The sequence below is a fragment of the Anser anser genome (genome assembly GCF_964211835.1).
Source record: "Anser anser genome assembly, chromosome: 21".
Taxonomy (NCBI): Eukaryota; Metazoa; Chordata; class Aves; order Anseriformes; family Anatidae; genus Anser; species Anser anser.
Genome location: NC_139742.1, coordinates 1,784,878 through 1,809,294, shown reverse-complemented (window position 1 = coordinate 1,809,294; position 24,417 = coordinate 1,784,878). Strand labels below are relative to the sequence as shown.

At 57.2% G+C, this 24,417-nt stretch overlaps 2 protein-coding genes across 6 annotated transcripts; one reads left to right on the top strand and one right to left on the bottom strand.

The window, feature by feature from the left end:
• The first annotated feature begins 8,930 nt into the window (after positions 1-8,930).
• Positions 8,931-17,232, top strand: LOC310884973 (ectonucleoside triphosphate diphosphohydrolase 8-like). 4 transcript variants are annotated; one of them, XM_083807623.1, is made up of 10 exons: positions 8,931-9,284; positions 9,697-9,832; positions 10,773-10,890; positions 11,730-11,880; positions 12,414-12,573; positions 13,327-13,560; positions 14,539-14,811; positions 15,247-15,357; positions 15,977-16,114; positions 16,374-17,232. In XM_083807623.1, the coding sequence occupies exons 2-10, from the start codon at positions 9,707-9,709 to the stop codon at positions 16,395-16,397; spliced, it is 1,335 nt and encodes a 444-aa protein (XP_083663749.1). In that variant the 5' UTR covers positions 8,931-9,284; positions 9,697-9,706; the 3' UTR covers positions 16,398-17,232. The 4 variants fall into 4 exon arrangements, with proteins under 4 accessions (XP_083663749.1, XP_083663747.1, XP_083663746.1 ...); XM_083807620.1 differs by having other exon boundaries at positions 8,932-9,284; positions 16,191-17,232; XM_083807622.1 differs by having other exon boundaries at positions 8,932-9,284; positions 9,697-9,873; positions 16,191-17,232.
• A 1,730-nt stretch (positions 17,233-18,962) lies between these two features.
• On the bottom strand, positions 18,963-24,416 carry LOC310884967 (ectonucleoside triphosphate diphosphohydrolase 8-like). Of its 2 annotated transcripts, none has more exons than XR_014574480.1 (9): positions 24,281-24,416; positions 23,535-23,652; positions 22,699-22,849; positions 22,291-22,450; positions 21,743-21,973; positions 20,464-20,727; positions 19,990-20,100; positions 19,599-19,782; positions 18,963-19,407 (listed from the first exon to the last, which is right to left on the bottom strand). XR_014574480.1 is itself a non-coding variant. In XM_083807603.1 (9 exons), exons 1-9 carry the CDS (start codon positions 24,413-24,415, stop codon positions 19,198-19,200), a joined length of 1,518 nt encoding a protein of 505 aa, XP_083663729.1. In that variant the 5' UTR covers position 24,416; the 3' UTR covers positions 18,963-19,197. The 2 variants fall into 2 exon arrangements, 1 of the variants encoding a protein (XP_083663729.1); XM_083807603.1 differs by having other exon boundaries at positions 19,599-19,736.
• Between the last annotated feature and the right edge of the window lies 1 nt (position 24,417).

The window sequence follows — 24,417 nt, the reverse complement described above, 5'->3', positions numbered from 1 at the left end:
AGCTCCTGGGTGGAAAGCCCATACTGGGGGGTGCCCCTGGTTTGGTCCTGCAGATGCAGCACCATGCACCTGAGGGTGTGGGGAAGGAGCCCCCAGCAGCCCAGGCACCTCCTGGCCCTGTGGGGGAACCGTGGGGGGGACAGCACCAACCCTGGCTGCCCCCTCCCTGTGTTCCAGCGCCCGGAGCCCCCTGCTGCAACAGGAGCAGCTCTTGGAGGGACATCTGCATTTGGGGATGACCACACGGGAGGGAGACGTGGCTGGGGCTGTCATGTCCATATGGCATCTCCAGAGCAGAGCCCAGCCTGGGACACCTCAGATGGATTTCACACACAGGGGGGATGAATGTCCAACATGACCTGAGCTACTGCAGGGACAAGAGGGGTCCCAAATGAGACAGCTGGGAAGAGGTGGTGCCAGGGGGCTCCACCTCCACCTGCATCTTGATGCGGGCAGCACCTGGGAACCTTTTCAGTATAGTTGTGGCTTTAACATCACAATGCATTGGGTGGCTCCCAGTCAGGAGCTGCGAGCTGCATCCCTGGCAGGATGCCTGTGTTGTGGTTTGGGCAGCGTCCTGCCTTGCCCAGGGCTGGTGGGAGCAGAAGCCACTGCCCGAGGGCAAGGCTGTGAGATGAGCAGCCACACATTCTGGGGTGTATGAGGAGGATGGTGTGGGAGAATGAGCAAAGGACATGGCTGAGGGCTGCCGTTGGCTTGGCACAGACAAGCTGGGAGATGTGGAGCACCCTCAGTGCCGTGGCCACAGCTTGAGGACTGAGCCCTGTGTCCAAGAGGTGGGCTGTGTCCTCCAGAGCGGTTCTGCCATGCAGAGATGGCTGGAGCTGCCCCAGAAATAAGCCCAAGTCTTGAAACTAACTGGGAGCAGTTGCTAACCGCCCCAAAAGCAGTGTGGAAAGGCCAAGGGAGCAGGGAACGAAGATGCCATTAGTCAGCCTGTTCCCACGTCCAGTTCTCACACAGGGACAAAATCCCACTAAACTGGGTAAGATGCACCAGGGCCGTGAGGGAGAGCTATCCAGCACTGCCCAGCCACCCAGCAACCCCCGCCACCGCCCTCACCTCTACCAGGCTCCAGCAGTCCTGCAGCTCCGCTGCTGTCTGTCCAGCCGGCCCTAGTGCTCAGAACATGCATCAGGAACAAGGACATCTGCCGAGAAGGCTTGGGCCGGCCCCTTGCTGTGTTTCCTGAGGGCAAGGGGAACAAAAAGCCTAACTTCATTTGGGCTTTGAGGCTGAGCACGACCATCTCAAATATCTCCATTCATCTCCTGTAAGCACACCCTTGTGAGGTCCCGCGGCTCCCGGCAGGGCTGCAGCAGTGGTGCCAAGCCGTGCACCCGGGGCTCCCAGCAGCTCCCGCCTGGGGCTGCCTCACCTCTTTCACCCCAGAGATTGGGGGTTGTGGGTGGAACAAAGCCTTTGCTAAAGCATCTCCATCAGACGCTCTCTGTGCTTGAAACTCTCCAGCCTTTTGCAATGCTCTTTGCAGAGGATTAGCAATCCTGGCAGCAAGCCTGGATGATTTATTTCTTTCAACCATTCATTTTCACACGTGCCAGCAAAAGACAGCTTAAGCAAAACCATCAGTTGCTCGGAAAGAAGCCCTTAACTGGAGTGCTTCCCCTTCCAGCTGACCCTGGCCAGTCTCACCGACTCTTCTCCCACACTGCCCATACCAGATGTTGTCTGTAGGTTGTCATCTAATCCTTGGATGATCGGATGATTGTCTGACATTGTCATTTAATCCTTGGATGCTTCTCACCAGAACAGAGGGCAAGTTCACCCCTTGGTGCTCAGGGGTTGGTTAGATGCCCCCCTTCCCACCTTCAAAGCACGTACACCCCACTCACCAGTCTGTGCCTGCATCTTTGCTGTGAATGATGGGGGACTGCGGCCAAGGCGTGCATGGAAGGAAACCAGGGGTGGTGGAGCAGCTTTCAGATGTCTGTAGAGTCAGGAGCGAGGCACCAAGATCAGGAAGGCTCATCCTGCTTTACCACGTGTGTGGGAGGTATAGACAATACATGGTTGTCAGGAGTGGGAATTACACGATGTCCTGGCTAGTGGCTGACTTTGGCGAGCCCAGAACATGTCTTGCATTAACCACGCTGGCTTCTGCGGCCTTCCCTGGGATGAGCTGAGCTGCAGGGACCCAGCAGCTGCCGGCTGTGGGCAGGGGCTGGGGCTGCCCAGGCTGGGTGCACCCCAAGCACCCATGCACGGCTGCTGGCCGTGGGCTGGGCAGGTGCCACCCAGCAAAGGAAGGTTCTGATGGACATCTCCAGCAGTGCGTTCGTTCAGGTTTTTCTCGTGGCTTTGGTAACTTTCACATGCTGAAAGGATTCACAGCCAAAACACTAACTCCATATCCAGCTCTCCTCCATGCATATCTTTAAGGAAATGGCTTGATTCATGCAAGTGCAACTTAGATTTTTATTGCTAAATTAGCTGAAACATGTTTCAAATCACCATGGCCTGGGAGCCTTCTCTGTGCTGGCTCTGACGCGTGGATCACTCCAGAGGTTTGCACGGTGCTTTGTGGTGCAGGAGTTTCTTCCAAGGGCACGTCACAGCTGGGGCAGGATCAGCCCCTCTGCAACCCCACCGCTGCTGCTGCTGGTGCTGGGGGCTGCTGGGGGCTGCTGGGGGGCAGCTGGAGGAGCCATTTCAGTGGGGGGAGACATTGAAGGCAGGGCCGAGCTGGAAGCCCCCCTGCTGCAGGCTGCTCAGCAGTGTCCCGGCCCTCTGACCAGGGCTCTATGAGCAGCGTCTGTGCTTTGAAGGAGAAATCTCCACGGGTCCTCCTCTGGGCCTGGAGCTGCCCGGAGCACGCTGACCACCTCCACCACCTCCACTGCTGGTGTGGTTCCCACGCCATCCTGTGCTCTCGGTCTGCTTTTCTACTTTCCTCCCTTTTTATTTAAGGCCCTCAAACAGCAAAGGGAAGCCCAGTGCCACCCGGCATACCCCAGCTGGAGCATCCCTGCATCCTGGGAGAGCCAGGATGGCAGTTTAGGGTGGCAAAGGCGGTGTTTGCAGCAGGACGGGTCCTCTGGTCTCTTCCTCCACCAGCAGCACCTGGGCCATGTGGTGAGAGCCCAGCACCAAATCATGGCCTGGGATGTGGTACCAGTGTGGCTGGTTATCTCGCACATTCCCTGTACCACGATAAGAGGCTTGGCTGCCTGCACCAGCTCTGTCCTACCAGGAAAACAAGAGAAACACAGCACAGCCCTGCCAGCAGCAACCACAGAGCCTGCAGGCTCCCTCGTGGCTCCCACCTGCTGCCATCCAGCTTCCCACCTCTTTCTGAATCCCCATAAATTAGCTTTCTTTTGTTTTCAATAAGCTCCTGTGTTTGGGATGTGTTTTACCTCCACATCGGAAATGGCAGATTGCAGCCCTGGTGGCTCAGCTTTGAACTGCTGGGAGCACTGGGACAGGCAGTCAAAAAGTTATTGGAGAGTCCCAAGAAAACGAAGAGAGAAGTAGCGTTTCACCTCAGTTTGTCAAGAAACCATGCAAATCCAACCTGGCATCCTTCTCTTATGGGTGACACCCCCTCAGGAAATAAAAGAGTCCTGTAGCTTCATTTTTGTTAGATTTTTTGCTCTTTTGGGTTGTAACTGTAAGAAAAATTGTCACAAGGAGCCTGCACAGCTGTTTTCAGTGGTTTGTACAAGTGAGTGGGGCTGCCTGGAGCTCAAACAAGGCTATAACTGTGATCTGGCCAAAGGGATGAAGAGGATGCACAGGGACGTGCTGGTGGCTCCCTGCTGGGAGAGGCTGATCGTGTGCTTGGGGCCATCTTTCAGATTTCAGAAGGTCCTAACAAGCAGGAGAAGACATCCAGGAAAGGAAAAAAACAATGGATCATTCACCCTTTGGGATCACAGGATCCAGAGGTGGATTGGGGTGTCCCTGGCTAATACGGGCAAAAGAAAAATGTCACCCTGTGAGCACACAGCGCCGACGTCTTCATCCTGACATGGGTGCTGAGCTGCTGCAGCCCCCAGGTTCATGGCTGATGATCCTAGGTCTCCATCTGTAATTTTATAGAATAATTTAAAGCTGGCAAAGTTCTGGTTGAAAGCATAGGTCCATTTCGCATCACCACTCTTGGAACGATGTGATGAGAAGTGTGCAGCGAGGGCTGACAGTGCAGAGGGGAGCAGCTGGGATGGGGTGGCACAAGGAGGAGGAGAGGCTTGGACAGGAGGTTTCAGAATCGGTGACCTCCCTGCAGCAGCTTCTCAGAAGCTTTGCTGAGACTCTGCAGAGAGCGAGGTGCTGCAGCAGCACTGCCTGGTGACGTGGGACCACCAAGCAGGGGAGGAGGGCCATGGGCCATGGCAGGGGAGTGGCTCCATCACAGCTCAGCTGCCCTTGTCCAAACCAGTTCGGCAGCTGGAGGGAGACCTCCCAGGGCCCAAGATCTTCCTGGTCTCCCGCAGATAGCCTACGGCCATGCTGAGGGAAACCTCTACCACGTCACCGTTCCACCTTCTGGCTTGTTTCCTTATGGCCCTGTTGATTGTACTGAAGGAAATCAAACCCTGCCAGATCTGCTCACCTCAGCCTCCTTCCATGCTGTCTCCAAGCACTTGTGACACAGGTGAAAGGGAAAACCCTGCCCTAAGGGTGCTTCAGCCTCATTTCTCTGTTCTCAGGAAGGAAAAAGCTTCAGGATGCCCAGAGCCAGAGGAGAGCCTGTGGCTGGGGCTCTGGTGAGCCAGATCCTAGACACCCAACCTCATCCTGCTCTCACCTCCTGGCTGGTGAGCAGGGAGAAGTCCCGACCTCTGAGAGCATCCCTCAACACAGTCCTCAGCCCATGCCTCCACTCCACAGCACACAGCTCCCAGCCCATCACCACAGCACTGGCGCTCAACCAGCTGCCCCTTTGGCATCGAAGCCCTGGTATTTTCACTGATAGCATCAGTCTCGGGATGCAGGTGTTGTTGCACTGAGCCCCATCCCAGTGCCGCAGGATGCTCAGCAGCAGTAGTGCCAGCCCATGTGCAGGGCAGGTGCCCCAGCTCAGCGCCAGGCAGAAATTCAAGTGTTTTGGCTGGAAGATGGGACTTTTGGGAAGCAGCATGCAGCAGGGGGATGGGAAGGTTTCCTGTGCAGCTAACCACACTGGGGGCCAGGGAGGTTCCGTGATTATTACAACCAATAACTGCTGACAGATTAAACAGACAACCCTTCCCTCCTCTCCCTAATTTTAGCAGCAGTTTCTTCATAAGGAAATTCTTACCCTGGATGGTAGCTAGCCTGGATGCCTCCTTCCTGCCTGATCCCTGATCTCACCCAGCACCAGGAGCAGCAGCTCACAGTGCTGTGATCAGGGTTAATGCTGCAGCCCCGGGCACGTCCCTCAGCAGCAGCTCTGAGACAGGAGCAGCAGCTCCGCTTGTGTGTGGCTGCTGGTGGCACCCATGAGCACTGCAAGGGCACCTCAATGTTAGGATGCTCTTGTGTGGCTTTTGTTAATTCAGGGGCTTGTGCAGAGATGGAAAAAGCAGTGGCTGGTGGGAGGGACACCTGGAGGGCAGGACTTTGTTGGTGAGCTGCTCTGCTGGCTCTACAGGGGTCCGTGCAGCTCCATGAGGTCTGCGAGCATGGCTGGGGGGGATGGCACCAGGGGAACCCAGGAACGTGACCTCCCCCTGCATCCTGGAGAGCATCGCCATCTGACTGCCTGCCGCCATGCCAGGCCCCAAAGACTCATGTGAGCCGGGACAGATCCGTGCCTCCAGATGGGTTTTCCCCCACCAAGGACACGGCAGCAGGGAGGGGGAACAGCCTGGGGTGCCCACACTGTGTGGCTGGCACAGCGCCTGCTCCAGGTGCCCATCCCCAGCCCAGAGCTCCTAAACCCACAGCTGAGAGGTGGCTCCAAGACAGGCACAGCTGGGGCAATCGGGGCATGTTTATTAATTATACACTCAGGGAAAGATGGTAGGTAGGAAGGAAAGGTCTGGTCTGTTATTTGCCAGCGGGGAACAGCAGGGATGAGGGGTGTGCATCCCATAGGCAGCTGCAAATGTCCCCGGCTCCACCAGCCCTGGTGGAGTCGGATGGGGAGGGAGGGCTGGAGCTGTTCCCCCTGGGACGGGTCGCAGTGAGGCCTAGGAGCCTCTGGGAGGGGAAAGAGGAGAGGGGAAAGAGGAGCTGGAGTGAGCGGAGCAGCTCAGCCAGGCAGAAGGCACCAGCACCCGCTGTGGCCAGAGCTGGGGTGGCCTCATGGTGCAGGAATTGCCTGGCGGGGAAATGAGAGGCTCTCCTTCCTCCGGGCTCCTGTCCTTTAGGAAGGCCCAGGGGAGATGCTAGTACCCGAGGGGATCCCACTTCACAAACAGCAGCTGTGCCAGCTGCTGGCAGTCATGGATGGGCTTTGAACCATGCTGAGCCTCCAGCAGCTCGGCAACATCCTTCTGGGTCTCAAAGAGTCACCCGGAGGGCCGGGGACAAAAACATGCGTGTCAATAGGTGTGTGGTGTACTCTTTCTACTCTTTCAATACCTCCCAACAACAGATCTGTCATCCTGCAGCAAGAAGAATGTGACCTTTAGGTCACTTCTCCAGTTATGAGCAAACAGCACATTCAGCTCTCCTCACAGCACATCCCTGAAGGCAAACAAAGCTGGGGCTCAGCAGCGCTGGGACAGAGCACCCGAGGGTGTGCGGGCAGCCCCAGCCCGTGCTTTCACAGGCAGACACCCTTTCAAGTGGCATCACCCAGTGACTCTCTGGCATGGAGATAAGGCTGTGGTCACCTTGGCAGAGCCCAGCCAGGACGGTGACACCCATGAGAAGGAGCAGTGTGCTGCACGTGGGGCAAGCGCAGGTGGGAGGGGAACCAGCCTTGTGCCTCCTGGGGAGCAAGGGGGAAGAGAATGGGCCAGTGCCCAGCCCAGAGGAGGTAAAAGCTGAGGTAATTACCCGATTTGTTTATGCAGGTTGAGAGTGAACCCACCAAGGGAGCAGGCATGGGTGCATGGTGTGTGATGCATGCTGGGGACACAATGCAGGTTTGGGAAGGGGTCTGCAGCAAGCCTTCACTTGGTCCCAGTTGGGCTCTGCACCTTCTTCTGTTCCCTGAGGTTTCTGCAGGGAGAGTTTTGTCAACAAATTTCCTCGTGACTTGCATCAGGATTATTTATTGTAAGCAATTGGATCTTTTAACTGAGCTATTTAAAGACAGCATTCCCTCTCCCAGCAAAGGCCCTGTCCTGCCCTGTGCCCACCTGCCCAGAGCCTGTGCTGCCAGCTGCCCACTCCCCAGCTGCAGCCCGGCCGAGCCCTGCCAGCCCCAGCACTCACATGGGCTCTTTGCTCAGGGAAAGCAGCGGGGAACGGGTTCTCCTGCCTTCGCTTATGCTCATTTCCTCCCAGGACTCATCCACTTCTCCTCCCAAGAGGAAGGTGGAGGACTGGGGCCCCAGTGGGTGAAGGGGGACGTGTCCTGGCCCCACTCATGGGTGCAAGCTGCTGGGTTCCTATGGGGAGGTTGCTCCAAGGCCCCCTTGGAGTGACCACGGCTCCTGGAGGGACCGGGACCAGATTCCTGTGCTGGAGCCAAAGACAACGGGTGGGACCACGGGGCCACATGCCCCTGCAGTGGCACACATCCCACTTACTTGAACATGTAGTCCTGCTCACCACATTCACAAGGTGTCCTCTGCTCTCAGAAGCTGTGCTGGTGGACCCGGCAGCACCGCAAGGCTCTGTGCCTGGCGTGTGGTCCCAGCTGCGTCCCAGCTCCCTGCCGGGATGTGCACCAGGCTGGATGCAGACCTGGGGTGCTCCCATCCATCCCTGCTCCCCGCAGCCCAGGGCGCCCTGCCGTGCACCACAGTCCTGCATGGCTGCCTCAGCTTGGGCCCACGAGGTGTGTCCTTCACTGCCCTTGCGCCCACGTGGATTGGGGCCGATATTGTTAAGTGACCTCTGGAACTTTATTTCCTACTGATCGACCAGGAAAAGCAGGCTGAGGGGTCACTCAGCCCTGCTCAGGGGCAGGAGATGGAGGGTCTGGTGGGTGTGGGTGCAGAGCACTGCATGGAGGAACTGGGGTCAGTGCCTCTCTGTCCTGCCTGGGGATGAGCCCCCTCTGCTCAGGAAAGCCCTGTCTGGTGGCTGTGCAGACAGCAGGGGATTTCAGACCCAGAAAGGGAGCAGACACTCAATCACCCTCTTCCACAGAAGACCTGAGTCCAAAGGGTATGTGGTAGGTGGAGATAGGAGCAGAGGAGTGGTGGCACCATTTGGGCTCAACGCATCCCAGCAGCAGCATGTACCAGTGCAAAGGAGGCTGCCAAAGAGTGACTGGCCTGAAGGTCTGAATTGCAGAAGCAGAGAGCCCCGGGGATGGCCAAGCCCCCTGTTTTGTAGGGTGCTGCTTCGGCTTCAGTGCACACAGCAGGGCCTCTGAAACCACCATCCCTCCAGGCACAGGGAAGGGTGCTCTGGGAAAGTCGTAACACACACCGACAGCTCCTCCCTCCTGGCAACTCTGCTTGACTCAGCTGAGATAAGGCAGCTGGGAACTGAATCCTTCTGCTGCAATCAGCCTTGTGACAGCCGGGTCACACACGAGGAAGGGGTGACCACAGCCCCAGACGGGCCATGTAGACTTCCCCCTTCCCCGGCTCTCACGCCTCCCCTGGCAAAGCTCAGCGAATGCTGCTGAGACCCCCGGCAGGGCCACCCTCCTCTTCCAGTGTGACAATCCTTCTCATCGTAATAAAACTTCTAATCAAGTCACCTTCCACTTTGTGTGTGATTGCGGAGCATTGGATGCTGGAAACATCACTCTCACCTCTTAAAGACCTTGTAGAGACTTGTAATGGAAGGATTAAGAATGGTCAGAGCAAGGAGAGAACAGAACTGTGTGTGTAAAAGCACCAGAGGAGCAGGGGAATAAGGGTTAAATGGGATAAAAGACAGGCGTTACCCAACAGCCGCCGGGACTTCTATGTGTGATTCCATTCAAATGAGGAGGAGGAACTACCTCGGCAAGGATAAGTTGTCAGGAAGATGCACAAGGAGGCTGAGCCATAAATACACGCATAAATCAAACATGAGTTTTGCTTAAGGCTGATGAGTTTTGAGGCAAAATGAGGTTGAGAAGACCTTCAACCTGTGTCCACTTCCAAAGGATATAAAAGGTGAGCCCAAGCTGGGTTTGGTGCCAGCAGTGGAGGAGCCCACAGCCACAGTGAGGACTCACAAGCCAGCTCCTGAGCTAACAGGTGAGCTGAACTTTATTGTAAAATAAAATCACCTTCCCCTTCTACAATATCTTGCAGTGGGGTTTGTTGTAATTTCTCATGTCCTTTTCTGTTTGGTGCAGTGTTTCTTTTCTTTTTCCTGGACCTGATCCTTCCCACAGCAGTGAGCTGAGCCGGACGGGCTGTGGGACCTGGAGGACCATTGTGAACCCCCATGGTTGTGCCAGACTCCTGGGGAGAGGCTCCTCTATCCTCAGCCCCACAGGTTTTTTCCTAATATTGCTGCTCTCAACGAAAGACCTGACTACCCACAAGGACTTTTGAGCTTGAGATACTGTCAGCCTCGGGAGAACTTTTGGGGGTGCTCTCCTCAGTTCTTGCTGACCAGGTGGACGTGTGCAACCACCTTTCTCCTCTGTGTTTGGGTTTGCAGGTGCCTTCCCATGATGTTTGTTAACAAAAAGTTCTTCACCACCACCCTCCTCGGGGTCCTGGTCACACTCTCCATCATCGCCCTTGTTCTCAGCCTGGTGAAGATTGAAGATGTTGCCCTGCCACCCACAGTCAAGGTGAGACCATAAGAGGGTCCCTCAGCAGCCACCCTGGGGAGGTGAGCAGAGACAACGGCTTGTCTTCGGGGTTAGGAGTGAAGAGGGTGGTGGCACCTGCCGTGTATTAGCTGGGTGGGCATTTTACTTTCATTCCCAGTTGCAGGCAGAAGAAATACAGCCTGGGCACATGGGAGTCAGGTCACTGCACGCTGGGCTGCCTCTGGCTGGCTCCTGCCCTTCATCTGAGGCTGCGTCTCCATGCCCTGCCTGCGGGGCAGCAAGCACAGCCATATCGTGGCTCCTGCATGGCGTTAAGAGCATGCAAGCAGTGAGAAAAAACTGACAGCAGGTTGGGGCCAGACTCCTTGCCAGGCAGCAGAGGGAAGCCTTCTCTGAAACCTGCTGCGTGCCTGATGCGTTACGAAGAAGCGGGTGGGTAGGGCAGAGTCCCTCCATGTGGCCTTTGTCCCCTGGCAGCCTGGCATCCCGCCAAGGCTGCTGAAAGAGGGGTGCAGGGTCCCAGCAGAGCCGGAGGGCTCTTTGGGGAGGGTGACGTGGCCGGGTGCTCAGGGCCAGGTGTGGCTCTGCGGGGCTGGGTGCAGCGATGAGGGGTTGGAGCAGGGGGATGGGGAGCTGCTGGCCCCGAGGTGGGGCAGGGCAGATACAAAAGGCATTTAACAGAAAAAGAAAATAAGAAAGCATGAGGAAATCACCAAGAGAATGCTTGTGTGAGCTGGCATTGTTGAACAGGGCTCAGCAGAGGCAATGAAAAGCCCATCAGGGAGAGATGCCCATCCTGAGGCCGTGTGCTGGCGGATGCGTCCTGCACTGCCGCGCTCTGCCTGGGGTGCAGAGCCGTACCTTGCAGTGGTGCTTTTGGGGCATCCTCGGGGCTGAGCACCCTGGCAGGGGCAGGCTGCTCCTCCCACCAGCATGACATCTTGGTTGTTCCTTCCAGTACGGCATGGTGTTCGATGCGGGCTCATCCCACACCTCTCTGTTTGTCTATGAGTGGGACTCAGACAAGGAGAACGACACCGGTGTGGTCAGCCAGACCTTGTCCTGCGATGTGCAGGGTCAGTATCCCCTGGGCATGGGCTCACATGGCAGATGGGGTGGCCTGCTCTCCTGCTCTTTGCCCAAGCTGGGCACCCCCTCTGCAAGCTGTCACTGCTGTCATGGTGTCATGTGGCTGCAGGCAGGGGGTCTGTAACTCCCGTTTCTTTGCTCATGGCTGGGGAGCCCTCAGCACGAGGTAGTGCCCAATCACTTGGTGGGACTGAAGTGTCTTGGAGCTCCTCTGGAGTTTCATCCTCCGCCTGGGACTGCCACCAGCAGCACAAGCTGCTGTCCCCAGGGAAGGTCTCATCCATACAGCTGGGGGCGTAGCTGGGGGACACAGTGGGGACCCTGATGCAGCTCTTGCCCATTCTGGTTGGTGCCTTGGCTCATGCACTGCTTGGAGGTGACATGTCCCATTGCCTCTGCTTTTAGCTTCTTGGGCTCTGCTTTGCATCGGTGCTCTCTGCTGCAAGGCTGGCAACTGCGCTGGCATCCACAGAGGAGGGCATTGACACTCCACTGGGACTTGGTGATAGGGCAGGGAAGGGACTTTGAAAATGGCCATTCTACCTCTTGTGTGCCTGCAGAGGGCCCAAACCTGTATAAACCCAGTAATGAAACATGGCCAAGTGTTAAATACCCAGTCGGGGCTTGGCTGGGAGCACAGATGCAGTGGGACAGCACTCAGAGGTGGAGTAGCAAAAGAGGAGACCTGGGTGAGCCAGGTCCTGCAGGACCAGGGGACCCTGACAAAACACCCGTTGTTCCAAGAGGTGAAAGATGTCACTGCCCTATGTCCTCCTGCTCCTTCACCTCTTCCGCATCAGCCTGTCCCAGCCTGACTCTCTTCCAGGGCCAGGTATATCAAGCTATGCCAACAATCCCCCAAAAGCCGGTGATTCCCTAAGGGAGTGCTTGGATAAAGCCCTGAAGGTCGTTCCTGCTGAGAAGCAGAGGGATGTCCCAGCTTACCTTGGAGCAACGGCAGGCATGAGGCTACTGAGGTACTGCTCTGGGGTGCGGGGCTGACGGGGCAGTGGCACAGCATCTTCTCCTGCTCTCAGCTCTCCTGCTGCCTTGAGCCAGGCCCACTGCCAGACCAGTGGGGACTTTAAGGTTCTTTCCAACCTAAACCCTTCTATAGTACTATGATTGCATGATTTTCTGATGTCCTGTGTTACGTAGCACATTAGATGAGCTTGTCCTGAAGGTTCCCTCTGGCCTTCAACACCGTGAAGATACTTAGGTAGCAAAGGGTAGCCTGGCAAACCACTATGTGACTGGAATCAAGCTGCACTGGAGGGAAGAGGTCAATATGGTTCCTAGATTTGTGATTCTGAGCCTAGATGGTGGGACAGCTAGGATTTAGGCAGCAGAAGCTGTGTGAGCAGCTCCCACAAGTTACGTAGCAGGAAACACCATTTCACACCATCTGCCTGTTGCAAAAAGCTCAAGCGAAAAAGCAAACTGTTTCTTGTGCTTCCTCTGCAGTACTGATGTAGTTGGGTATGGGTCCTGACCTTTGAATCCTTCTTAGGCTACAGAACAGCTCAGCTGCAGACCAAATCCTGGCTGAAATCGCTAAAACCATGCAAGAGTACCCTGTGGCTTTCCATGGGGCTCGGATCATTACAGGAGAAGAGGAGGGAGCTTATGGCTGGATCACCATCAACTACCTGCTGGAGTCCTTCACCAAGGTGGGTGACAGGCAAAACACCCACTCTTTTGATAGCGCAGAAGGAAGGGACTGTGTTAATGGCTTTCAGCAGTGGTCTGGGGGCAGCAGCCAGTTATCTTCTGACTTGCCCCCAGTGAAAGAGGCAAGAAATCAGGAATGGGGGTGCTCCTGCTAAAAACTGTGGGCACCACGTGGACATGGGTTCTCTTAGGGGCCATACAGCCCAACAGGGACAGTTTGCTCCTGACAGGCTTTGCCTCTCTGCCCCGGGAACCTCCATGTCCACGTGGCACCGGGAGGTCTGTGCTTGGCTTCCACGTGTCACTCGGGAGGAGGCTGGAGCCAAACCTGCTTCCTGCCATCCTCGCTTTCCACACTGCCACAGCTGCCCGCAGTGCCGGCTAACGGAGCCTTTCTGTCCTTCCCCTGGCTCTGATGGCCCGCAGCCCTCTCTCCAGAAGAGCAGAGGTCCACCCCCTCCAAGTCAGGTCCCCTGCAGCCCTCTGGGGGGCACAAGTGACCTTGAGCCCACTGAGCCCACGTCTTGACCATCAGATGGTGCAACCTCTGTTTTCTCCTGGCTCTGAGGAATGTCCAGGCTGGTTGAGCTGGGAAGGCAGTGGGACCTCATGTACAGAAAGAGACAGCTAAGACCCCACACCCATCACATTTAGTAACAAAACCCCACTGACTTAAATGGATGACAGTTTTGCTCAGGGCAAGTAATCGCAGCCATATCCCACTCCTCTTCCTCTCCTGTTTGTCTTGGCAGTACTCCCCCAAAGCACACATGTGGGTCCGTCCAGAGGCAGCCAACATTTTTGGGGCGCTGGATCTTGGAGGAGCATCAACTCAGATCAGCTTTATCCCCAAAGGTTCAGTTATAAACTGGAACGAAACCTCCAGGTTCTTGCTGTACGGGTATAACTACAACATCTACACACACAGCTACCTCTGCTACGGGCAGAATGAGATGCTGAAGCGCCTGGCAAAGGAGCTAATTCTGGTGAGAGGAGAATTGGGGGGTAATCAGACTACCCTCGGGATACCAAGCACAGGCTTGTTAACGTATAAAACAAGAACGGATAATGCTCTTTCAGAGAGGCATCAGCAGGGACTGAGAACAGGTACAGAAACGGGTAGGCAGGCGTGGGGAGGAGCATGGGAAGCACCAGAAGGGGAGGCTCAGGAAAGATCATCTGCCTGTATGCATCTGCCTTGCAGGAGGGTGCAGAAAAGGCAGGATCAGACTCTTCTCAGAGGTGCAAAGTGACATTGCCACAAGCTGGAACATGGGAGCTTCTGACCAGATGCAGAACTTTTTCCCAAAAAAGGGTAGCCAAATATTGGAATAGGACCCAGAAATGCTGTGGAGTCACCACCCTTGGAGACATTCAAATCTTGTCGGGACAAGGCTCTGACCAACCTGATCTAGTTGGTGATGCTTTAAGGAGGGGGCTGGCGCAGAGTCTGATAGCTGGCCCCTAGCCTCAACTACTCTGTGAATGTGTGGGCCTGAGAAAAGACAACCAGAGACATTGCTCAGGGCACTTTTGGAAGGTCAGAGGGGAAGAGGGTCTTCATGGAGTTGCACCTTGCCTGAGGTTTGTTCATGCTGCATAGCCAGGAAGATCCCATGTGGTGTCCCTGGATGGGACTGGAGCTGGAGTAAGAGCTGGGGTAGAGAGGGTCTGTGTGTCCCAGACCATGGAGCAGCTTGCTGGGTCTGCAGCATCTGTCTGCCTCAGTGGGAGAAGGGTATCGTGCAGACCGGAGCTGCATAAAGCAGGGGGAAGAACTAATGCTAAGCTCAGGCTGGGACTGCAGGCGGACAAGACCAGGATTAAACAGCGTGGGGGTCATTCCCTGCTGTGGAGGTGGGATATGCCTGCACCATGGTCCTGGAGGGAAGCCACCTGGCATGCCCACCAAGAGGTTTGGAGAAGGCTGCAGCCTGCAAATCACAGAATTTTGCTATTCCCAGGAGTCGTCCTCCAGCACACGAGTCGAACACCCGTGCTACCCCAAAGACTACAATGAAACCATCTCACTGTCTTCCTTCCACACCAGCCCCTGCACCAACGCGAGCGACCCACGCCTGTCCCCCAGTGACAGAAATGTGACCCTGGAGGGCAGGGGCAATGCCAGCAGGTGCCTGGTTGCCATCAGGAAGCTCTTCAACTTCTCGGCATGTGGCCAGAGCCAGGACTGCACCTTCGATGGCGTCTACCAGCCCCCCTTCAGCGGGCAGTTCTTTGTAAGGCAAACCCTGTCCCCCCACCTGCCAAGCTGCACGTGTCCCCTGGGCACTACAGTGTCACGCTGTGCCCCGTGCCACTGTCACCTCCCCACAGCAGAACAGGGGCAAGAAGCAGCCACATTGCTGGTGCCCCAGGGCACGTCAGGGCTTGCTGATGGTGGGTTTTCCAGCCAGAGCTCCATATGGGACCATTTTAATAAGACAGGAGCTTAGCCAAAAATAAGTTTTCAGTAAAAAAAAAAGAGCAGGCACACAGACCCCCAGCCATTATCTCTGCCGGGACAGGGACAGCGATGCTTAGGGCTGTGCAAGGGTGGGACAGACCTGGTGAAGCCGCCCCTGCAGGCAGTTGTGCTCTGAGGGAGACAGAGCCGCTCCCCCGGGGGGTTCTCTCACGGTAACAGATCAGCGACTGTACCTCTTGCCTTTCAGGCCTTTTCTGCTTTTTACTATAACTTCAAGTTTCTCAACCTGACCGAGGGGCAGCCACTGGCCACCGTCAGGGAGACCATCGAGTGTTTCTGCGCAAGGAGCTGGGAGGACGTATGTTCCTCATGATCGGAGGCTCTGGGGCAGCTGCACAAGCAGATTGGTGGGGGGACTGCCCCAGGGAGAGGCTCCCTGATTGCTGAGCTGTGCCCTACACAGAGGAGCCATCCCTGGGCTCTGGGAGGGAGCCAGGACCATCCTACAGCTATCCTTAGGGGCCCTTTTTGCCCATGCAACATGGGGAAAGGGGCAGGTCAAAGCAGCATTGTGTCCCCATCATCATGGGAGCTGGGATGGAGGTGGGGATGGAGCCCTGGAGGAGGGTGGGAGGATTCAGCTGCTGGGGAGGAGTCAAGCGGGGATGAGTAAGGTCAAGAAGTGTGATAGGACCACCACGGGGCAGAAAGCAGGAGCCCCTTGTACAAGGAGGCTGAAATGGGAGAATTTGGGGCGAAAGAAACTCCATCCAATATGTCTCTGTACTTTCACGTGGGGATTAAATCCTTCTCAAAGGAGTTGTCCTGTGTAGACAGAACCAAAACACCCGTATGGCCCTGAAGCCTTTTTCTGCATGTTGGTGGTTGTGGAGCCATTGCTCCTTGAGCAGGGCATTGTCCCTGAATGGAAATGACTTGCAAATAACTTCCCTTCCTCTCTAAACATCCCCTCCCAGCTTTCTTCCAGCTACCCTGAAGAGAACCCTGAGAGGCTGCCCAAATACTGCGCCAACGCCAACTACATCCTCACACTCCTCCTCGACGCCTACAAGTTCAACGAGAGCAGCTGGAACAACATCTTCTTCCAGATAAAGGTGAATGGCAAACCTGGCCGGTGGGTGGGGACAGGGGCAGCGCTAGGCTAACTCAGCGCCCCCTCTCCTCACGCAGGCGGGGAGCGCCGACGTGGGCTGGACGCTGGGCTACATGCTGAACCTCACCAACATGATCCCGGTGGAGGCTCCGGGGCGGCTGAAGGGGCACGCTCCCTCCCTGTGGGCTGCGGCCGTCGCCTTTGTCGCCCTCACACTGGCCTTGGGGCTCATTGCCCTGCTCCTGCTCTTGCGCGTGTAGGAACAGCAACCTCCAGGGCACTGAAGAACCAGCGGCTGGCCCACGGGACTGGCCCCAAACGTGAAGAGAGGCACTACAGGAGGTTTTCAGATCAGCCTACGCACCGCAGCCATGCCGATCTGCCTCCTCGCACCGCCACGCCTGTTACAGGTCCGGCCTGCACCCGCCAGCCGGAGCGTGGGGCTGGGCAGAGCCAGCCGGGCCGTGGAGGACCTGGGTGCCGGACCGGCAGCCTGTGGCCACAGGCACCTGGTGGCCGGGTGCTTCCTCCAGTGCTGGGTCTGACCATGGTCAGCCAGGAGGGTTCCTGCCAGGTCTGCCAGCCTGAGGGCATGCAAGGCCCTGTGGCGCCCCAGCTGGCTCTCCTAAATACCCGTTGTCTGGGCTCAGCTGATGGCCTTGGAGATGAAAGGCAAATTGAGCATCCAGAGCCAGAAGGGTGGTCCATGCCTCCCCACAGGGCCCATATCCCCTCCCCTCCCCTTCCCTCCCCTCCCCTCTCTTCCCTTCCATAATGGGATAAAGGGATCGCCGTTCCCAAGCACCTTCCCAGACACCGGGCTGTCCCACCAGCACAAGTCCTGTGCACGCTGGGTGTCAGGCTGTGACTCCAGCAGGCTGCAAGTCCTGCCCTGACCTGCACAGGGCACTGAACTGGGTCCTGCCCACAGCTGTGTCCTTGCCTTTGCCTTTGGTCCTGCTCACTCCTTATCTGCCCTGCGCATGATTCATCTTGTTATTTGCCGGCAGCACATTTGCCTCCCGGCAGTACAGAGCTGACATTTGCTGTTTCTGCAGACAGGCAAGCACCCAACCACTCCTGTTATCCAGAAATAAACATTGCAAAAGGCAGCAAAGACAGAAATGCTTGTTCTATTGCTCCTGAGCAGATAAGATTTTATTGCTTCCATGTCCCAGGTAAGGGCCGGTTATGATGACGACAGGAACTCAGGGGAAAGGGGACAGGATTGCCCCATCCACAGGAAGTGAAATCCATCCCCTCAGCACCGCCCAGTGCTGCAGGGAGCACGGTGCTCGCCCCATGCGGTGCCCACCGGACCTTGGGGGCGCACCAGGACATCTTCCAAGAGCTGGGGTTCCCAAATCGCCTGGGTGCTGGAAAGGGCGAGATACCTGCCTGGCACAGACACAGGGCACAAATGACAAAAGATGGACCTTGTGTGGGAAAACAGGGGGGCTACTCCCATCTGTTGTCTACCCAGACTTCAGTAAGGCCTTTGGCACTGTCCCCCATAAGATCCTCATAGAGAAGCTCTTGAAGTAGGGGCTGGATGGGTAGATTGAGGTGGACTGAACAGCCACACCCTTGGAGGGTCATTAGCAGTGTGCCCCAGGGGTCAGCTCCAGGTCCAGACGTGTTTAACAACTTCGTTAACGATCTGGATGAAGGGGCAGAGCGTACCTTCAGCAAGCGTACAGCTGGCACAAAATGGGGTGGCATTGCTGATGCACCAGGGGGCCCCGCTGCCAACCAGAGGGCGCTCAACAGGCTGGAGGAATGGGCTGATGGGATCCGCCTGAGGTTCCCCAGGGAGAGAGGTGCAGGGTCCTTCCCCCCAGGGAGGAACAGCCCCGGCCCCAGGACGTGCTGGGGGCACCCAGCTGGAAGCAGCCTGGCCAGAAGGGCCCTGCTGGGCACCAAGCTGACCGTGGGGCAGCAACCGGCCCTCCCTCGGGGCAAAGAAGGCAGGGAATGGTGCCCTGGGCTGCATTAGGGAAAATAATACCAGCAGGTGGGGGGAGGTGATCCTTCCCCTCTTTCAGCACTGCTGAGGCCACCCCCTGAGGGCTGGGTCCCGCTCGGGGCTCCCCAGAACAAGAGACCCGGAGCGAGTCCCCTGAAGGGCCACGGAGACGAGCAAAGGCCTGGAGCCCCTCTGCTGTGAGGAGAGGCCGAGAGAGCTGGGACTGCTCAGCCTGGGGAAGGGGGGGCTCCGGGGGGATCTCATCAGTGCCTAGAAATACTTGGAGGGAGGCCACAGAGGACAGAGGCAGGCTCTCATCAGTGGTGCCCAGTGCCAGGACAAGAGGCAATGGGCACAACCTGGAGCACAGGAGGCTCCCTCTGAGCACCAGGCAGCCCTTCTGTGCCATGTGGATGGTGGGGCACTGGCACAGGCTGCCCAGAGAGGTTGTGGAGTCTCCAAAGCTGCATGGACATGGTGCTGGGAAAGGAGGAAGCCTGCTGGAGCAGGGGTTGGATCAGAGGGACCCAGAGGTGCCTCCAGCCTCAGCCATGCTGTGATTCTGTGACTCCCCACCTCACACAGCTTCTCAGTCCTGGGCAGAGCCCAGGCCAACTTTCCCCCATGGCCCCAACATCCCTCTAGGTGGCACCTCTGTCCCACCTGGGGTATCTGCTGTAGGTGGCGACCAGCCCTGCGATGATCCTGTTGCTGCCAGACACCCCTTCTCTCTTCCTGGCCGCTCTGGTCATAGCTGCCCCCCATCACTGCTGTTGCCAAGCCCCCAGTGCTGAGCCCTGCCCCACACAGCCATGCCCTTTCTCCTAAAGGCTTCTTCAACCAGCAGCAAGGGGAAAGAGAAACCACACAGCACACAGTTACAGGGTGGGGTTTTTTTTTTTGTTTGTTTGTTTGGTTGGTTGGTTGGTTTTGTGTTTTGTTTTTTTGTTTTTTTTTTTAAGCCTTGTGCTGCTTCCAGCTCACTAGGCCATGACACAGGTGCCCCACATTAGAAGTGCACAGCTCTGGGACATGGGACCCATTCCCCCCATGGCAGCTCCTTGCACAAGCTTGGCAGCAGGACCAGGTGGCTGCAGCAGCCTCTGCAGCCAGCACTGCTAGAGGCTCTCATAACCGGAGTAGTTCTTCTGGTAGCACACAGCCACGAGCAGGCAGAAGGTGAGAACCAGCATGACGGCCAGCAAGACCATGGCTGCTATCCAGTTGCTTCTTGGGAGCCCTATGACACTCTGGGGGGCCTCCGGGGGAATCATGTTGGTGAGATTGAGCATATAGCCCAGAGTCCAGCCCACATCTACATTCGAGACCTGCGCAGACAGAGAAGGAAGAGGGATGTGAAGGGTTGCAAAGTATCAGGCAAGCCTGGACGTGGGTGGTGGACTGTGCCAACCTATCATCCCCTGTTCCCGCACCCTGGTGGGGCAGAGCAGGGTGGGCACAAGCGTGCAAGCTTAGCGAAGCAGCTGCGAGGAAAGGTGGCAGCCGGGCGCTTTCCTACCTGCTGGCGGAAGTGGATGTTGTGCCACGTCTTGTGGTTGAATTTGTAGCCTTGCAGCAGGAGGGTGAGGGTGTAGGAGCTGGCTGCGCAGGAGTCACGGAGGTGGGTCCTGTTCGCAGTGGGGAACTCCTTCTGCAGCTGTAGATGTGGAAGAGCAAAGGGAGGCAGCCAGTGGGGCAGGGCCCTGCAGTGCAATCAGGAGCAGCAGCTGTGAGGCTGCAGGCTGCTCTCCCACCTCTCTCCCTGCCCAGAGATCTTTGTGCTCTTTCCAGCTCCCTCCAGCTGCCCTTCTGCGCAGCACAGGACAGGCTGTGGCAGGCCCTCAAGCTGCCCAGCGTCCAGGCTGGGTGAAATATGGGCAGGGGCCAGCAGCAGCTAGGCGGGATCTTACCTTCTTCCAATTCCTGGTGCAGAATTTCCAGACAGTGTCATTGACTGAGCTCAGGGACTGCTCTCCAGTCAGGTTCAGAAAGTGAAGGCTGTAATAAAACCCTGAAAAGGCCTGTGGGTGTTTATGACCAAAAGCAGCAGGTTAGTGAAGGGCCCAGGTTTTCCTGCCACCCTCCACCCTCACTCTGGGTGCCCTGTGGGTGTCTGCAGGGCAGACCATGTAGGGTGCTGCCTGCTGACCAGCTTGAAGAGAGCTCTGGAGACTCTGGAAATACAGAATATGGTAGTCTGTTTGGCACACCAGTGAGCACCCTGCATGTCTCCATACATCAGGAACACCCCAGCTTTCAAGGCATCCATTGTCACTGGCACTATTCACTTTCCTCCCACAACAGGTTTCCCAGAGCCTTGGCCAGCCTCTGGTGCCCCAAAACCCCACACCCACACCACCACCGTGGGGTCGCAGGCTCCTTACAAAGAACTGTCCCCGCACGGGCGGCTGATAAACCCCGTTGAACCCACACGTCCTGTTGGTCCCACAGGTGAAGTTGAAGAGTTTCTGCATGGCAGCGCTGCACGCCGCCGGGTCCCCTGTCCCCGTTACCATGAGGACCTGTGCGGGGCTGGGTGTGCTCGGTGTGGGGACACAGGGGCTGTTGTAGAGCTCTGCCATGGTGACGTTCTCCTGGTATTCCCTGGGGTAGCAGGGGTGCAATATGTGCTGGGAAGACAGGTTGCCCTGGAGAGAGAGGGAGGCATTAGCATCACTCTGGCACTGAGGATGAGGACGGAGAGAAGCAGCCCACAGACAGTGCCTGTTCCCACACCCAGACGCAGGCACCCTGCCATCACGCAGGCCCATGAGGTCTCATCGATACCAGGCCACCACCATGCTATGAGGTGCAGGCACAGTGCTGTAGGCACAGCCAGGGCATGCCATGTCGCAGTCAGGGATCAGCTACAGCAACAGCTGCATGCCCAGGGCCTTGGGGTTTTGTGCCCTGTGCTGAGTGTGCACCCATTTTGTCCCCATTCTTCCTTTCTAGTGTCACCAGACTCAGAGGCAGAGCCAAAGCTGAGAAACCACTTAATCAGAAATGAAATGGATACTGATTTCTGTCCGCTAATATGCTCTGGATGTTGCCTTTTGCCCATTCTTGTTCCAAGCATCATGAGCTGGCATTGAGACCTTGCCCCTCAGCCACGCTACAGACACGAGTGCTACCCTGAGCAGCAACGACACCTCCCTCCACTCTCCCAGCACCTGCCTCTGAAGACCAGCCTATTCAGACTCCTCCTCATAAACCCAAGTTATTCCCTACCAGGCGTATGCTAAAAAATCCCACTGTGTCTCCCCCAACCTCCTGGCACCCAGTGTGTTCCCTCCCCCAGGACTCAGGTCCTTCTAGCAGCTGTGACTGAGGCTGGGCTGGCACAGCCCCTCCATCAGGACAGGGAAGGAGAGTGGGTGGGCAAGATGGCCCTGGGACAGGACCCCGGGCACCAGCTGCCTTGGCAATGCCTGTGGTCAGGCACCAGGCATCTGACTCGATCTGTTTCATTCCTGCCCTGATGTTGGGGCACGCCTGAGGTGGCTCCTGAAAAGGTGGCCCCAATGCATCCGCTATCCTGACTGCTGCTTGCACAAAGGCGCTGAGCCCCCTGGTCACAACACCCAGCATGTGCTGCCTGCCCAGCTCAGTGAGATCAGGGCTTTGGCTGCAGCAGATGAGCACAAGGCTGGAGGCAATTACCTGGTGTAAAGATGCCATCAGCCTCTTCAGGGCTTGCCTTTGTCCATAGCAGAGGTAGCTGTGGGTGTAAATGGAGTAGTTGGTCCCGTACAGTCTGAGGAGAGCTCTTGTGTTGCTGTCATCTATGGTGGTCCCAGGAAGAAATGTGATCTGGGTGGAAGCCCCACCAAGGTCCAGAGCTCCAACGGCATCCTCCACTGGTGGGTGGGTCCACTTGCCTGTGAAGGAATGCTGCCCCGAACCGAGACTCACTTACAGGGCGCACAGACCCAGTGCAGGGTGAGCGCAGGAGTATTGGCTTCCCAGCCCAAACTACAGCATGGCAGGGAGAGGGGACCCACAGTTCACTGGCCTCACAGCCTCTAGGGCTCCTCCACACACTGTGGGGGCTGATGCAGCTCCAGATTTCCCTGTTTCACCTTCAAACAAGGACTGACCCCAGGGGATCCTGACCCTGATGCCCAGAAATACTGAGGATGCTCCATCAAAGCCGGATCTCCCAGCACAGTGAGACCTTCCCTCCCCTCTGCCCTCTCACCATCCCATACCTTGATGAGTGTCTCCAGCAGGTAGTTGACGGTGATCCAGCCAAAGGTGCCCTCGTCATTCCCTGTGAGGATCTGAGCTCCACGGAAGTCCACAGGGTACTCTCGAATGGCCTTGGTGACCTCAGCGAAGACCTGCTCAGCTTTTGTGCTGTTTTGCTCCCTGCGAAGGGAAGGAGAGCATGGTATGGGCAGAAAATGTGTAACGACAGGGTCACTGGTTCCCCACCACAAATGGGTCCACCAGAGATGCCAGCCAGGAGGGCAAAGTGTCCCTTCAACCTTGCAACATAACCTCTGAGCCCTTCCCATCACCAGCAGCCCTGTCGCAGTGCTGCTTTCACTGGAGAGCAGGCTCTGAGGGTTTGGGGCAGGGCTGTGGAGGTGCATAGCTCCAGGCAGCGCCAGTACCTCAGCAGCCGCATGCCCGCTGTGGCCCCCAGGTAGGCGGGGGTGTCCCGCTGCTGCTCTGCAGGGATGATCGTCATGGCCTTGTCCAGGCAGGGCTTCAGGCTGGCTCCAGCCCCAGCGGGGTCATCTGCGTAGCTGGAGATGCCAGATCCTGCAAGACAGCACCCCCTGATGGAGCCAGCCCAGGAGGGATGAGATAGCAGAGGACATGTCCACCCATCCTACCGCCCAGGGAGCTCTCTCAGCCTCCCTGGCAATACTCAGAAGTCTCAGTCACTGCCCAAAACTCTGTGTTTTGGGCGTACCTAAAAGACAGGTACTGACCCAAGGAGCAGGTAGGAAATGCAAGCAAAAACTCAACAGAGACACAGTAACATTTATCTGAAGAGCTCTTAGGAGGCCTCGTGGGAACATGAAGACACACTTTAAGTCATGAAAGAAACTGTAAAGAGATGTTATGGGAAGAGCTAAATAATTGGTTGCACTGGAGAAGACTCGAGCTCTGCACTTCCAACACCCAAGGCCGCAAGATGAAGCACAACACCTGGCCGCAAGATGAAGCACAACACCTGGCTGCAAGACAAGACTGGTTCCACGAGCTGTGCTAACTGGGGGCCCAATTTCTTCCCCACCTCTGGGCAGCCTCTGGGCACCTCACCCTGATACTCTAGGGCTCCCTAAACCACAGCCTCTCCCCCACAACAGTTTAGTTTGGTTCTTCTGGGCCATCTCCTTTTGGCACAGCACATGCTGTAAGACTCTGGTCGCCCACCATGCTGCAGGAGTTAGGGACAGCAACCTGGGGCAGAGGGGCAGACCTGTCCTGGCACACTCACCATTCACGGTGCAGGTTTCCACCTGGCTGACAATGCCTGTGCCATTCTCCTTGTTCGCAGGCCACTGGTAGATGTAGAGAGCTGTGTGCGTGGAGCCAGCGTCAAACACCATTCCGTACTGGGGAGGCAGAGGGGACACGAGGTGACAGCATTCTTGGGGCTGCACCAACTGCCATGGGAAGTCTCGCTTCCTACGTGTACCCGCCAGCAGCAACCCTCAGCCTCCCTTCCCCGGTCCCGCTTCTCTTCTAAGGCCCTGACGTGGCCAGCCAAGGCAGCCACCGCAGAGGGAAGACAGGCAGGACGGCTGCAGGATGCGCGGAGCAGGGAGGCATCCCGACATGTGCTACAGAGCTCAGCCAGGGCTGCTGTCAGACCTGCAGCCGTGGCAGATCTCACAAAAATCTGTGATTTTTAACAAGTCTGCAAAAGCCCGTATGAGACGACAGCAGAAAGCAACAGGAGAGAGAGAAGGGAAGCACCGCGCGGTCCAGAGGTCTGACACCAGGGAAGAGCAAGCGCCCGGGTGAGGACGGCGCAGTGCGGGAGGCAGGCTGCCCTTCGCCTTCCCCTCCTCGCCAAGGAGACGGGACCACGGTGTGGGGCCCGGCCCGCCAGGCCCTGCCTTTGCTAAGCCCGGAAAAGCTGGGCCGGTCCTGGGCAGCCTCGCAAGCGGCAGTGCCGGGGCAGGAGCCGGGCCGAGCAGTGGAAGGGGCTGGCGGCCCTTCCTGGCCCCGGGCACCTACTTTAGTCCTCGCGGGAAGGGCAGCGTCCCTGTCCGGGCCCAGCACCAGGAGGAAGACGGCCGCCACCAGCACCGCCAGCACGACCAGCGCAGCTGCCGAGCCCCAGCCCGCCGCCCCGGCCCGGCACGGCCTCATCG

Bases quoted from the DNA above. Each gene is read 5' to 3' on its own strand.
- LOC310884973 (XM_083807620.1), top strand. From the start codon at position 9,707: ATGATGTTTGTTAACAAAAAGTTCTTCACCACCACCCTCCTCGGGGTC. The intron at 12,574-13,326 runs GTGGGTGACAGG...TTGTCTTGGCAG, and splicing joins TGCTGGAGTCCTTCACCAAG to TACTCCCCCAAAGCACACAT. The intron at 14,812-15,246 runs GTAAGGCAAACC...CTTGCCTTTCAG, and splicing joins CCTTCAGCGGGCAGTTCTTT to GCCTTTTCTGCTTTTTACTA.
- LOC310884967 (XM_083807603.1), bottom strand. From the start codon at position 24,415: ATGAGGCCGTGCCGGGCCGGGGCGGCGGGCTGGGGCTCGGCAGCTGCG. The intron at 23,653-24,280 runs GTAGGTGCCCGG...CTGCCTCCCCAG, and splicing joins CCCTTCCCGCGAGGACTAAA to TACGGAATGGTGTTTGACGC. The intron at 22,850-23,534 runs GTGAGTGTGCCA...GCTGTCTTGCAG, and splicing joins GGAAACCTGCACCGTGAATG to GATCTGGCATCTCCAGCTAC.